A 15,525-nucleotide genomic window follows, 5' to 3' on the forward strand; every position below is an offset into this window, starting at 1 on the left:
ATTTTACTCTTAATTTACTGTCTTTTGTTGAAAGTGTAAATAATAAGTTTATGTCCTGTGAAAATGTTGAATAAAATTGCTTTTGCCTCCAAACTTCTCTGAATGAAGATGCATGCTGTCAAACAGACAATAAAAACTGTCAAAACATCAACCAGTATTCTTCTTTTAATCTTCCAATCAGTTTTTGAATAGGAGGGATTAAGAGCTCGTACGTAACCATCAGGTTTGTTTTGTTGTTCCGGTCTACCTAACCTAGCAAACTAGCTCCTAGCACTGGTAGCAACTTGAGAGGAGCCCACTAGCCTTGTCAAAATTAGCTGCGGTACAACACAGTTCGGGCATTTTTATGTCGATAAGGTGTTTAGAGGGCTGTGCACATCTTTTTCTCAGCAAGCGGACCTTCGGACTTTAAAACTGGGGTAACTACTGAAATGCTTTTCGCTGTTTTCTCGACTTTGCAGCATGTTGTTTTGTGTGAGAGATGTAGGTCCGTTAGCCAGCGGGAGCCAGGGCTCAGTTTGGAAGAGTTCGTCCAAGATGCTAACTCATTTTGGTGCCGTTTGTGTTTTTTTAATAAAAGTCACAAACATTCAGTAGCTACGTTGAAATAAAATACTGCAATGTTTAGATTGATTAAGGGACATTTTGTCATTAGATAAATTATAACCTGTTTTTATTTGACAAGCTGACGCTAGGTAGCAAAGTAGCGCGACTTGACTGTTGCGCACAGGAGGTTTTTTCGTGGATCACAACAAAAGGATTTTTGATAACAAGCTGGCAGCTAGCTCACTGAAGCTAATGCTAGTTGACCTAGCTTGGTGAGGACTTCTCCATGAATTGCCTCCGGGCTGCTCAGTTATCTTAACCATATTTTTTCGTTTTTAGTTGAGACTATTTGAGCATTTTGCTGTTAAACACTCGGCATGCTAACGCTAGTCAACTTATTGTTATGATTTGAGTGCAGCAGGCCCCCCCATCAGGTAGCTAGCAGCCGGCCTTCACAAGCCACATAGTGTTAGCACTGGGGGGCCTGTCACAAAATACTCTGCTTGTTCACATCCATGTTATAACACTCATTGGGTAATTCATTATGTTCATTAGTAGCCGGTCGAGATTGCGTCTATGCACGGAATACGACAGTGTGAGGCACACCCCTGTGTCAACTTTATAAGTTTGCAAGCTAGCTAGCTTGGTTGTCGAGCAGTGTTTGTGACAAGCTAACGTCAAGAGGACATCTATACCAGTGCTGCCAGATTGGTTTAATATTTTCCAGCCCAATTTTTGTTCTAAATCCGCTCAAACTGGTTGAATACTACCCATGTATTATCTATAATTAACAATACAAATAGATAAAAAAAAAAAACAGTAGCAGCAATATAGTGGTTCATAACATATTTTAATGACATAATAATAAAATCACAATTAAGTGTTCATAAATGTGCTAGGACGCAGATAGGAGCTAGAGTGCAACTAACTCAATATCTGCCCTCTGCTTAAAAGTGAAGAAAAAAAATTAAAGGAACAGCTCAAATGACATTAATAATAAGCTTTATCTAACTTGGTCAATTGTAATAAGCCTTGACAGTAGTGCTGCACAGTATGGTTAAAAAAAAAATTATTTCAACAGATATTGTGATTGTACTGTGATTCATGCTTAGTGGGAATGATCATTTTTCATCACAATTTTCACTGAAAAACACTATTAAGATCATGATGATATGACATTTGTTTGGGTCTGTGCCAACAAACATATTTTCTTACATCCCAAGAACAAGATTTGTAGGCCAGGGCATCTCTGCAGCACTACAATACTTCATTATGGTTCTATTTTTTCCACACATTTTACCTTTTTATCAAACAATTGCAGCTTTTGCAATTTGGATATTCCACTGATCAATTGGTCAGCCCCTACTTGACAGTGTGCCCAATTAAAGTGTATCCCCTATGTAGGAAGTGCATGCAATTTCATGCTGTCAAAAAGCCAAACAAGTAATGATGTTGTAATGTTGCAAGCAGTTTGTGTTATAATGACAATACAAATTCGGTGGCTGCAAATCTCCTTTCAGCAGAATAAATAAACACTCTTTCATGTCACAATCTGCTGAGGAACTGGATATCAATATATATACTAGATTTTTAATGTGTTTAGAAAGCAGCCCAACCCATGGTAAACCAGCCCAAATTTCTGCTCACCAGTCCAAGCCTAATTTAACCTGCACAGTGTAACTCAAAACAGACCAATTGGGCATAAAACAGCCCTATCTGGCAACAGTGCAGTCTACTTGGTCAACTAAACAAATGCATAACTTCACACAAGGCAGTTATGTAATATTAGCAATGCTGCTGCCAAAACAACATTACTATTTTGTTTACTACTCAAGCTTCATTGAGGCCTTTTTATTGTTTTGATAAGGCTACATGTGGTTATGTTTCTGTACCATGTTTTGTTTGTAACAATGTACTTTGTGTGTGACTTTCTCCCAAGGTGTCCATCTCTTTTGAGTATACGCAGCTAGCACTGGCTTCCACCCTGTGACTCACTGGTCACTAGAGGGGCCCCCGTCAGAGCAAGGGCCCAAACTGTAGCTCTAGGTCCCCTCTGTCTGTGTGTGTGAGAGCTTGTGTTGAGTCCTCTGGAGACTCCCGGCTTGTCCAGCTTAAGATGTCCTCCATCCTGCCGTTCACCCCTCCCGTGGTGAAGAGGCTGCTGGGCTGGAAGAAGTCAACCAGTGGCCCGGGCGGAGCAGGTGGCGGCGAGCAGAATGGGCAAGAGGAGAAATGGTGCGAGAAGGCTGTGAAGAGCTTAGTGAAGAAGCTAAAGAAGACAGGCCAGCTAGATGAGCTGGAGAAAGCTATCACCACACAGAACTGCAACACCAAGTGTGTCACCATCCCCAGGTACACCTCCCAACACTAGATCACTGTACAAACTAGAAAAAGCTGCAGCTGTTACACATTTCTGCAAGTGTGCCTAGTTGAGGCTTTTGTATAATATAAAACCATGACACCTCGGGCTGTTAGCAGATGCTGATGTTGCGCTTCTTCTTCTTCGTCTTTTTTTTTTTTTTTAAATTCTGCTCACATAATTTCCTGCAGTTATAACAAAACTTGTATGGTTGTTAGAAATGTTTAGGACTGTGATTAGGGATGCAAAATAGTACAAAATCAACATAGATCGCTCATTAAAGATGAGCTGAAAATGAATCAAATCACTGTTTATTTACTACTGTACTGACAGTTAGACAGTTTGTATCACTCTCACGGGGAGGGAGACATGAAAAGGGTCAGAGAAGACATCCTCTTTATCAGCCAGCCAGCCTTGATGGCCCAAACTCACGTTCAGTGGGAACACTGTGTTAACAGATTCATTCCTCACTGATGTGCCGCCAACAACCACGTCAGATGTTTGTATGACTATAGATAGCAGGCGGGTTGTTATCGCCTGAGAATTGTTCTCAGCCACACTGTTATGTTTGTAGAGATGCAGTGGCTGGCTCGATGTGAATGAAATAATTTCTCGTAGAGGACTGGGCCAGAAGATAAGAGAGGGTGGGTAACGAACCTAAAATCATGCCAGATTTGGGGATTGCCATCAGCCATGCTTAGGGAGATAATTAAATCATACATATTTTTTTCCCTTGGCCTGTAGTGCTTTTTATGCATTTACATTTTTTGGTGTTAGTTGCACAGTTGTAAAGATATCGGCCATAGAGATGTCTGCCTTCTCTCCAGTATAATGGGACTAAATGGCACTCGGTGTGCACTGTGGTGCTCAGAGAACCAAAAAAAAAAAATACAGTTGAAAAACTCAACAGCAATGTTTCTTTCCAGAATTCATGACCAGCTTACTCAAGATAGTACACTGAACAGATTCATGTAGGAACTACTTACTTTCTGGTCTCTCTGAAACTGCTCACAACAATCTGTATGGATTACCTTGAGTAACCAGGTCATGATTATTGGAGACACTGGTTTTGAATTTTTCTTTGAATTCGTCTTTGAGCTTCACAACATCAAAACAGTCTAGATGATAAATAGCAGTAAAAGCCAAGGAAAAATATGTATTTTTGATTTGTGGGTGAACTGTCCCTTTAGCATGGGTACATTTAGATTGTTATTGAGGATCTTTTGCTCTTGCTTGCTCATTGGCTGGTATCCATTCAACATTTGGATTGATTCTAAACACCTAGTTTCCTGCGGTAAAAATAGCTGTTGAATGTTGGGATCTACAGGCAGCTGTGGCTGGTGGACAAAAGTTGGTTTCCTGCCCTGTCATGAAGCAGACAATTGCAATTTTGAATAGCAGTTAACATCCCACTAAAGTGTTAAACTCTAGTACATGTTGTTGTGTATTTATAGCATTTAACATGTAGAACTTGTTATTGTCCTGTTATTCAGAAGCAACTTCTCTCATTTGTCCTCATTCCAAGTTTTATTTCTTGCCATTTTCTTGTGAATGTTTTGAGAATCTCTGAAAATCATTTTTTTTCTCCAAGGTTGCCTCCTCTGTTTCCCCCTCCCCTCTTTTGTGCCATTGTGTGTCTTCTGTGTTTGTTTGACTGTCTGCAGATAAGTTCTGAGTTATTTTCAGTGTTCGATATAATGCCACAGTGTTGAAGAATGCTCTTTGTCTCACTCATTGTGCGTGTTAGCAGATTCCATGTTACATTTTTTTTTGTCTTTCCTTAATTCTGTCAAAAAGGCTTCTCTTATTTGATGTCCTCATCTTTCATTTCCACAGCTGAAAATGAATTTGATGTTTTTATTTTGCTGTAAGACTCCAATAAAAGAGGCCTTTTAATGTTCACATTACCCATATTGATATTTCTGAATGAGCCATGTCCCATGTTTATCATTTGTTTTTTGTTTTTGTTTTGTTGTTTTCTCTGTGCACAGCAATTGCTCTGAAATATGGGGACTGAGTACACCAAATACGATAGAACAGTGGGATACATCAGGCCTATACAGCTACCCTGACCAAACCAGGTGACTATCCTCAACTATTGTATGGTGTTGCATACAGCTTTAATGTGGGAGACTTGTCATTACAATGTTGGAGGTGACAGACATTGAGAACATCTTTGTTTCTCGTTCTTGTCACCACTCTACCCTATCCATCTCCATTTCCCTCCCCTACCTGGCCATATTATGTGTCAACCCCTCTCCCCCTTGTGTCTCTCACCCGTCTCACCACCATCTCCTGTTTGCTGTTCAATCAGATCACTGGATGGCCGCCTGCAGGTCTCCCACAGGAAGGGGCTTCCCCATGTTATCTACTGCCGCTTGTGGCGATGGCCGGACCTTCACAGCCACCACGAGCTGCGCGCCATCGAGGCCTGTGAGTATGCCTTCCACCTAAAAAAGGATGAGGTCTGCATCAACCCCTACCACTACCAGAGGGTGGAGACCCCAGGTGAGACTGTCCAGTGGACATTTTGTACCTAAAACCTGCACATCTCATTGTACTTCAGTGGCTGCTGCATGACTGTTGCATGAGTGTTTAAATCTGTTGGCTTCACTGAATTTTACAGCAACATTTTAAACACTTTTGACAATATGGCTGTCTGATATATGAGGATGATTTTGGCCTTGACGTTTTGAGAAATATGCTCATTTGCTTTCTTACGTAGAGGAGCATTCTCATTGGGGCTGGGTATCAGTACTCAATACTTTTAAGGTGTCAATTGAAATAACCTAGTACCAAGTAGTATTGAAACTTGAAACCTCACCACTTTAGAAAAAAATTAATTTGTATGGTTTTCCTTGTTGCAAGCTTTCTTCAGTTCAATGAAATGTGAGACTAGCCCACTTACAGGAGCAGCTACAAACTAACACAGTCTGTGGTGTGGTGAAGTTGAGCATGGTGTATTTGACACAGGTGGCAGTTGAGTGTGCTGAGATGCCACCATAACATTGTATACTATTGCCATACTACACACCTAAGGGGGCTGATTTTAAAAAAAAAAGGAAGGCAGAAGAATTATTTTTAACAGTGCCTCCATTCACATGATGGTATCAAATGTTAAACGATACCCAGCCCTGCATAATGCTGATGTGGACTGGCCTGAAATTGAGTTGGACACTCCTGGTTTAATCCAGTTTGTGGTTTTGGGGAGGTTATGTATGGGACTGTTTCTTGTCATTTTTAATATGGTTTAAAAAACAAGATAGCAAGTGTTTAAACTGGCCAGTAGGTCTATTCTGTTGCTTCTGGACTGGGCCAGGCTAGGTGTGTCCCCCTGTTTCCAATCTTTATGCTAAGCTAGCTGACTTCTGGCTGCAGTCTAACAGTATTTAACAAAAAAATGAGAGTGTTGTCTATCTTCTAGAGCTGACTAAAGATTTTCCTAGTCAACCAGTAGTTATAATTAATCTTTCAATAACTAATGAATAAATGAAAACATGGTCAACTAAGACTCTGGGAACAGTCTAGTTGACTAATAGTAGTGATGCACGGGTCAAACCACAACCTTGTGGGTCCCACAGTTTCGGGTCAACTAGAATGTATCACAGGTTCGGGTGTGCGGAAGCAACAAAGCAACATTTCGACTAAGTTCGTAATAACTCTCAGCACTCTGACACCACTCCCAACAGCAAGATGAGAGCATCGTGGCCCTCAGTCATGACAGTTGGCTGTTTAGGGGTTGGGTTCAGGTTGTTGATTAACACATTTCATATTTCAGGTTGGGCAGGTGTATATTAAAAACCCTGACCTGCATATCACTAGTGAACAGTGCTATCTGCAGTGAAACTTGCTTCACCCTGACTTAACAAGCCATTATCAGTTTAATATTTCACTTTGAATTTCACTGTGGGGGGAGGTCTAATGTGTCATGGCCATCATTTTTCCACAATAATGAAACTTGTTTCAAAGTGATTGTTCATTTTTTACATTAAAACTGTCCAAAAACAACAGACAATAATTTTGCAAAAGCAAATAACTGATTCTAACTCATCTCCTCTGACATTTTAACCCAACCCTGCAGTGCTGCCTCCTGTTCTTGTGCCAAGACACTCAGATATCCTGCCAGAGCTGCCACCTCTGGATGACTACACTCATTCCATACCTGAGAACACAAACTTTCCTGCAGGAATTGAACCTCCAAACAACTATATACCAGGTTGGTTTATCTCTGCAATGGATCAGCGTTACTATATTTGAATGGCTACATAATGTGCTAAATAAAATCTGAAAGTGAAGAAACTTACTGTAGGTATCCGTTTGCAGTGTATTAAATGGTATCTAGTTAATCTGTGTGAAATTCTTGGGATTTTTCCCATAATGATATTGTATTAATCAAAGAGGAAATTGCAATCATCTATGTCTTGATTTTCACCTGTGAATTTCCTCTGCTTTTCATATGAATTTCTGATAACGTCACAGCTCATTTCCTTCTCCCCACATCGTTTCAACAGAAACGCCTCCACCGGGCTACATCAGTGAAGATGGGGAGGCCAGCGATCAACAGATGAATCAAAGTATGGACACAGGTACCCTAGACTAGCAACTCCTTCTTCTTTCCTTGTGAGTGTGCCTCACCTCCCCAACCAGGTCAAAGTCAATAAATGTTTTGTGGTATATGTAAAGCTTTATTGTTAACATCCTCCTTTTGCTTTAACACTTGTTTCAGGTTTTATAAACCAGAGATTTGGAATTATGAGCTGCAAATATGGATTTTGACCTGGTGTTCATATAAATCCTATGCTGTCCTATGTTTCCCAGTGAATTAGTCCTAACTAGATCTACTCCACCTTATAAGTTAACCTTAGATCAAAGATTGACAGTACCAAATAGTTTGAGGAAGTTGCCAAGAGAGGTTTCAGCTCTGTGAACCACCTGTTCCAAAGCTGTTGTTGATATGCATTTTAGAGTCTTCTGAGTTTTTCTAGGAACCTGTCTGATAATGGACTAAAGAAACTTGTCACCAGTTCACCAAACACACTTTCATAAGCACCCTGTCTTTCATGTTGCAAAGGACCATCTACACCAAGAACAATAACTGTAATCATTCTAACTCAAGTGACAGAGTTCACACCACAACTGTAACAACAGTGGTGAATGATATTGTTGGGGTCACTTTCAGAGCAATTTGATGAACAATAGAAACAATGATAGTCACATCAAACCCGCCTGAATTTAAAGGGTATAGCTTAAGAGGACAGTTCACCCCAAAATCAAAAATACATATTTTCCCCCTAGTCTGTAGTGCTGTTTATCCATCTAGATTTTTTCTTTTATGTGTCGTATGTCTGAATTCTCTCCATGATAATGGAACTAAATGCCACTTGGCTTGTGATGCTCAAAGCACCAAAAAATACATCTGATAATTTCAAACCCAGTGTCTCTTTCCAAAAATCATGACCTGTTTATTCAAGATAATTTACACCCTTGTTATGAGCAGTTTCATGTAGGAACTACTTTCTTTCTGTTTGGAAGAATGTAGCTCCAGTAAATTCTAAAGTAGTTCAGGTAGATTCTGCTGCAGAAAGAAAGTAGTGTAATACTAGGTTGCAAATTACACATGTAAAAAATTATTTTACCTGAGATATACTCCCAAACAGTCTTTGGAGCTGATGGGGGTCTCTGAAGTTCATTAGGTCTTTACAGCTTGATTCCACTTGGCATGGCAGCATTGCACTTGCGCTGTGCCATGGCCCCCAGAGATGATCATAGCAATTTCCAGACAATGCTTGTGATTCCACCAGAACGGCCTCAGCATGTCACAGAGAAACGTTTGGAGTCTATTTTTGATAAATGCCGTGTCAAGTTGCACAGAGCAGACCGAGCTGGGCAAGAGGTCAGACACAGGAGTAGCATAAAGAATCTGGTAAATTTTCAAAATAAAAGACTCAAATAGTTTCTTTTCTCTCTTTTTTTATGGTCAGGTCTGCATTAACTACGCAGCCTGCTTACCCATGGTAGAAGCACAAAAATCAAGGAAAAAAAATCAGTAAAATTTGAACAAGTCGGCATAATCAGGCAGGCAAAATGCCTTGCCTCTGAAACACTGTTGATGGGGCATGCAGCAGGAGGAGGACAGATCAAAAGTGCATCACAGACACGATGTGCCCAGTGAAATCACAGAGTTACTGATGTCCTCTCCCCAGGACACGATCAAATTAATGTTGAGTCATACAACGGATTATGAATGAAATTTGTCTTCAAAAGACGACAACTCGCATAAGAGTGCTAGATTCTCTGAAGTCCTTGTCTTTGAAGAATTTCATGAACCCATTTGTTTCTGGTTTTCTTTTTGTACACAGTAACAGGTCATCGATATGCATTTTCCTGTAAGCATCCAATAAAGCTGGAGTGTGCATGGCATTCTTAGCACCACCATTAACAGAGCGTTATCCTTCATCCGTGTGGATGCTTACACTGTTATCGTTCTTGGTGTAGATGGCCCTTAACTCTCCTAGCTTACTCCAAATTCTCAGTGTATTTGCTAGTTTGATGTGCTGTTAATAATAACCATAACAGCAGCAGCAGGCCACTTATTGTTTTATACATCATCTATTTTGTTCTTTGTGCAGTCACGAAAGTTACTGTTCAAACTGCATAATCTCAACAAACCACCAACCAACAAAATGAAGGATGTAGAGACAGAATGGTAGCAATAAACCACATCTCTTCATCAATCTAATGCAAAGTGTTTTACAGTATCATTTTGGCATTCCTTTGCAAGGCAGCCACCCCTTTCATCAAAGGTCTTTGATCTGATCCACCTGTTCCCTGTGTAATTATCTCTTGTGAACCCATCTATACAGTTGACCTCCTGTTTTCTTTGTCAGGTTCTCCAGCAGAGCTCTCCCCCAGCACTCTGTCTCCTGTCAATCACAGCATGGGTAAGATGCAGTACCTTCCCATCTGAAACAATTCAGAACAAAACAGGCATTTTGTATATTAATACATCAGTTTCACAGACATCTTTTCATTAGCAACGTTAGAACAGTGTTTTATCAAAAAGAGACTTTTTGTTTGAACTTTACTGGCATGATCCTCTCCTGTAGACCTGCAGCCGGTGACTTACTCGGAGCCAGCCTTCTGGTGCTCTATAGCTTACTATGAGCTAAACCAGCGTGTAGGGGAGACGTTCCACGCGTCTCAGCCCTCGCTGACAGTGGATGGGTTCACAGATCCATCAAACTCTGAGCGTTTCTGCCTGGGCCTGCTGTCTAACGTCAACAGGAACGCCACTGTGGAGATGACCCGGAGGCACATAGGTAAGGCACAGCTTCAAGTAGCTTTACAGCAATTAATCATGTGTTGACAACTTGTCAGCCACTTAAGGTTTTGTTTTAGCTTTCAGTATGTGTCACCTGTATAGTCTTACATATTGAAACATATAGTTCAAGTCAAACCTCATGTTTCTTTTTCTTGGGCCAGCTCTGGAGTTAGAGCAGTTCGTCCACAGCACCTTGCATGGTAGCTTCCTGTCATCAGAGAGTGTGTGTGCGTGTGCGTGTGTGTGTGTGTGTGTGTGTGTGAAAAACCAAACCACGATATAAATGCAGCCATTTTCCATGAGAGTAAATTGATTGTGTGCGTCTGTCTTTACAGGAAGAGGAGTTAGACTCTATTACATTGGAGGAGAGGTATTTGCCGAGTGCCTGAGTGATAGCGCCATCTTTGTCCAGAGTCCAAACTGCAACCAGCGGTATGGCTGGCATCCAGCAACAGTGTGTAAAATTCCTCCAGGTAAGACGCTGAAGATGCCACTTGTATAGCACGTTACGTTTTTGGGTTGTCCATCTGTCCTTCCCGTTCTCATGAATGTGATATTTCAAGAACACCTTGCACCTTGAGAGAATTTCTTCAAACTTTGGCACAAACGTCCACTTGGACTAAAGGATTAACAGATCACATTTTGCTACAGCTAGTCCGTCAGAACTCACGTAACTTACTGCAAGGAGTAATGATGCCTTAGTGGCCCTTGGCCGCAAAAAGTCCATCAACTATTTGATGCAGGTGGCCCTTGGTGTCCTGTTTAATCATCCTGTGAGCCTACACCAACTCAACGTTACAGCTCCACAAACATCCCAGTTCTTTTGTCTTTTAATTCAAGATTCTACAAAAATAGAGAACAGTACTCATTGCCAGCTAGCTACAGATATGTTGGGGCTGCTGAAGTATGAGTTTACTCAACCTACTCAAGCTGCTGACATGAATGGAACCAAGAATTTAAGTTTGTGTTGCACAGATTTCCTCACATAGCCGAGAAATCTAGATCTTTCTTCATCTTTAACAGTGCCTTCATTAAACACCACATCACAATTCACAGGAAAAGTAGACACACAAATGTCATGGTTAGAGAAGGCTTTGTTAAGTTGCGTTGAATTGCCTTTTCTGTTTTCTTAAGTTTACATATGGGCCGCCAAAAATGTACTGTTGCCACCAAATTTAGGGGCTTGGTGGAGAAAGTGTTTAAAAATATTAGTGTCTCTTCCTGCCTACTGGCTCTAATGCTGATTCAGCATGCTCAGGCCTCCCAACTGCCACCGATTATGGCCAACTGGAGCCAATGATACCAAACACGCCACAAAAATCCTGGAGAATCATTAGCCACAGACACACAGTCACACACAACTGCCAACCAAAGGCCAAATGTTGGCTTGGTACGTCAAGGCCCAAAGATATTTGTCCTAAAAAAATCACTGTGAAAACCCACATTAACTTTTTTTTTTCCTTCTAGGATGTAATTTAAAAATATTCAACAACCAGGAATTTGCGGCCCTGCTGGCTCAGTCGGTGAACCAGGGCTTTGAAGCTGTCTACCAGCTCACCAGGATGTGCACCATCCGCATGAGCTTTGTCAAAGGCTGGGGAGCCGAGTACAGGTGAGCACTGCTAATAATACTATATTTGAACAGTAATATTTATTCTAAATCTATTATATTAGAGAGAAGGCTGATATCTGTAAACTGCAAGTGGAGACCTACAAACTTGAGTTATTATAGTTTGTCTTTGTAATTTTTATTTCGATTATAAACTTTGGTTTTCATCGTAGGCACACAACATGAGACAAATTTTTCTTTTTTTATTAACAACTTGCACACAGTGCTGGTACAGAATATAAATCACTGCATGCTGTCTGGTTGTGCTGCAAGCCAAATTTCAGGCTGGACAATAAAGACCTGAATGAGCACATGGATTTTTTTTTGTATATAGCCTTGGTGCTTTCAGTACTATGAAATATTAATATTGCATAATTTTTAGACACGTGGTATTGAAAATGAATCAGTACCTGTGACAGTCTTAGGCTAAACTTATATCTGTTTTGACAGATTATATCAAAGTATTTAATTTGAATTCTGAAGAAACATTCTCTATAAAAGCTCAGGTGTGTTTCTTTGTTTTATTTTTTGAGGAACTTCACAAGAAAAAATGAATAAACATTTCAAGACTCATAACTGTTCTTTGTTTTTGGTCTAATAGTGATGTCAGATAAATTTGGTTTAGTCAGAGCTGCTGAATATTAAGTCAACCATCTTTTCTCACTACATCTGAGCCTTTCTTCCTCTCAGGTGTTCATAAACTACAGCTTATATGACTTCTTTTTAAAATACAAAAACATGAAATTATTGCTTATATTATCTATTGGCCATGAGAAGAAGGTGATTATCAGTTATCGGTATTGACTGAAAAAAAATCAGTGTCTTGTATCCCCAGTCTTTGTTTATAATATTTAGTGTTGGCTCAGTTTCTTATTACAGTATGGGGGATATTAGTCAGGGGCAAGATTTAAGAAGCTCAGAATAGGTATTAAAACACAAACACAACTCTTAATGAAGGCAGTTGAGTCACAGTCATGTGGACATCCTGGTCTTTATAAACACGTGCACCAGTGCCTCCTCATACTTGGAACAAATTTGACCAAAACAACAAACACTAAAACTAACACTTACTGTATATTTTTTATTTTATTTTAGTTAGTTTTGTAGGTGCACAACATATTTTCAGTTAGTTTCAGTCAAGTTTTTTTTTTTTTTTTAAGTTCAGTTAAATGTTTTTTCACAGCAGTTTTAGTTAACTATAATAACCCTGTTACAAACCACAACCCCCCTCATCCTGGCAGCAGTGAGACATGCCGTCACAAGTCACATGTATGACAGTGCAGCCCTGACATTAAAAAGTACGTCTCTGTTTTCCAGGCGGCAGACTGTCACAAGCACTCCTTGCTGGATCGAGCTGCATTTGAACGGCCCCCTGCAGTGGCTGGACAAGGTTCTGACCCAGATGGGTTCCCCGTCTGCACGCTGCTCCAGTATGTCCTAAACAGCTGAGGAAAACGCCCCCCTAAAAAAACCGCAGCCCATTACATGATCATTAAATTCTAAACTTGTGAGTCCTTTCATGAAAAAAAAAATGGAAACCCCACAGAATGAATTTTCTGTAACATTCTTCATAGTATTTGTGGCCCAGTTCCACATCCCTCTTTTAACTTTACACACAAACACACACAAAAGAACAAACGCACCTACACTATCGCACTCACACACACATACAGACTTTTCAGTAAAGAATTTGGCACTTTGTTACCCATCTATGTCATGCACCTTGTTAAATTGCTTTTCCCCAAATCCTTAATATTAGATCTATTTGTGGTACAAATAAAATGTATATTGGTTTTTAGTCCAGGAAGTAGGGGAAATACCAAAAATATCTGTGAATAGTTTCTCAGTATTGAAGATTTGCTTGTATGAGTAACACGAGCTTGAATGCTAAAATGATTTTTCGTTCCAACCCCACCCCAACCATTGTTCTGAACCTGAGTTTACTTTTTCTCTGGGAAACTTGGCCCCATCTTTTGTCAGGGGGGAGGTGGCTTGGTGAAGAAACGATGGCCTTGGTGTGCGTTCTCCTCTTGAAGGAAACGCCACAATGTGTTTATGAAATTTAAATTGACTTTGCCAGAGTGGCCCTTTTTGTAACTCTCAATGTGTGTCTTTATAAGACATGCTTCTTAATGGACAAATAGGAATGTTAGTTAAATAATAGTAATTCAAAAACCCCAAACAAACTGCAAGCTCGACCCGGCTGTAGTTGATTGCTTTGTCATTATATGGCACTCTACGTGTCCTTTGTTTAGTTTATTTCCATCCCCGCTGAACAGCCTGGTGTGGAAGCTAATGAGATGTTGACCAGGCTTTGCAAGGTGCACTGGGCAGGGACCAGAGAATATCAGCAGTTATCGAAAGCTTTTTGTTTTTTCCTCTTTTTGACACGACACTGGGAGTCCTGGGGCTCTCCGAGGTGGCGCATTAAAACGTCTCACCAGGAGAAATTGAAGGTATCAAATGAATTCATTCTGTTTTTAGCCTATATCCTCATTGTTTTGCTACTTTTTTGTATTCTCATGTATTTTTATATATAAATATACTTAAAAATTTCTGTCGTTCACTTTTTATTAAAGTAATATTTTCAAGACCACAGCTGTTTCTAAAAGTGACATGGAGGGCATGGATCATTCCTTCGTTTGACCCCCAAAAAGGTTCTGTTTGAATTCATTTCCAATCGCAGCTCTTTGTCTTGGTAAAAAAAAAAAAACTAAAAAAAAAAAAAAAGAAATCACTGCCCCACATGATGACGTGTAGCCTGTTTCTATCCTATCCTTTGTTTTTTCCAAAGAAATCTGGTGCATTTAAAGTACACAAAACACCTAAAATCTACTTTTCCTCTCATGGTTTTAATGATTCCAGAGGCATGTAAAACTTTGTAATGGCCATTCATTCATTCATCTCTTCACTTCTTTTTGAAAAACACACGTGACCTCTTGTAGCCTTTTGGTGCTTGGTCAAGCGGGTTAAGGTCAACCAGATACAATTGGCTTTTAAAATGTTACAGAAACACGGGAGGAGAGCAGTTTTTCTTCTTCCATGTGAAAAGAAGAGCGAATGTGCCTGCACACTGGGACATTCTGTGTTAATGTGTGTATTGTATTTGTTCTGTCTTTTAAATACAGTATGTACAACAAGACTTACTAGCTTAAACTCTGCCATTCTTGTCATTACGTGGCTGTTGCGAGTTTAACATGTTTCCGCCCCCCTCCTCCCTTCTTCTTTTCGATGTAAATGTGTTTACCTTCTGGCACTAGTGATTGTACTTTAAGTGCACCTAGTGAAGTTTGGATTTGGGGAACTGAACCATGTGTTAGGGTCCAGTGTTACATTGTTTTTATCTTCGGCCTACAACATATGAATGTGAAAAAATACATTACAAAAACTGACGTGGACCAGACGTACATATACATAACAGTAGTACAGTATGTGTGTATTTAACAGTAATCTTTTTGCAAAGCAGTCAGTACAGTAGATGTCGCAGTTGTTTTACCAGTAGAGGGCGGTATTGATAGAGCAGTTCTTTTTTTTTTTCTGACCATAAGCTTCTCAGGCGTGTGGCATATTATGCAGACTTCATAAAACACTAATAAAGATTTTTATTCTCATGATTCTGGCTGCTGTGTGTGTTTCTTGATTGTAGATATATAAATGTGTAGATATACTGTATATTAATAAAAACATTTT

The 15,525-nt window shown here is 40.0% G+C and overlaps 1 protein-coding gene across 2 annotated transcripts; it reads left to right on the plus strand.

The window, feature by feature from the left end:
* The first annotated feature begins 255 nt into the window (after positions 1–255).
* Positions 256–15,449, plus strand: LOC146320747 (SMAD family member 2). Of its 2 annotated transcripts, none has more exons than XM_084729132.1 (11): positions 256–419; positions 2,486–2,898; positions 4,897–4,986; positions 5,220–5,413; positions 6,987–7,121; positions 7,417–7,491; positions 9,793–9,846; positions 10,012–10,224; positions 10,562–10,699; positions 11,694–11,838; positions 13,153–15,449. In XM_084729132.1, the coding sequence occupies exons 2-11, from the start codon at positions 2,663–2,665 to the stop codon at positions 13,274–13,276; spliced, it is 1,404 nt and encodes a 467-aa protein (XP_084585258.1). In that variant the 5' UTR covers positions 256–419; positions 2,486–2,662; the 3' UTR covers positions 13,277–15,449. The 2 variants fall into 2 exon arrangements, with proteins under 2 accessions (XP_084585258.1, XP_084585259.1); XM_084729133.1 differs by having other exon boundaries at positions 7,417–7,479.
* Positions 15,450–15,525: the final 76 nt, after the last annotated feature.

Source organism: Lutjanus erythropterus, chromosome 10 (genome assembly GCF_056507025.1).
Source record: "Lutjanus erythropterus isolate fLutEry1 chromosome 10, fLutEry1.hap2, whole genome shotgun sequence".
Classification (NCBI taxonomy): domain Eukaryota; kingdom Metazoa; phylum Chordata; class Actinopteri; order Lutjaniformes; family Lutjanidae; genus Lutjanus; species Lutjanus erythropterus.

Coding starts and splice junctions, on each gene's coding strand:
- LOC146320747 (XM_084729132.1), top strand. CDS start 2,663: ATGTCCTCCATCCTGCCGTTCACCCCTCCCGTGGTGAAGAGGCTGCTG. Junction 7,122..7,416: donor TCCAAACAACTATATACCAG/GTTGGTTTATCT, acceptor TCGTTTCAACAG/AAACGCCTCCACCGGGCTAC. Junction 10,225..10,561: donor GATGACCCGGAGGCACATAG/GTAAGGCACAGC, acceptor CTGTCTTTACAG/GAAGAGGAGTTAGACTCTAT.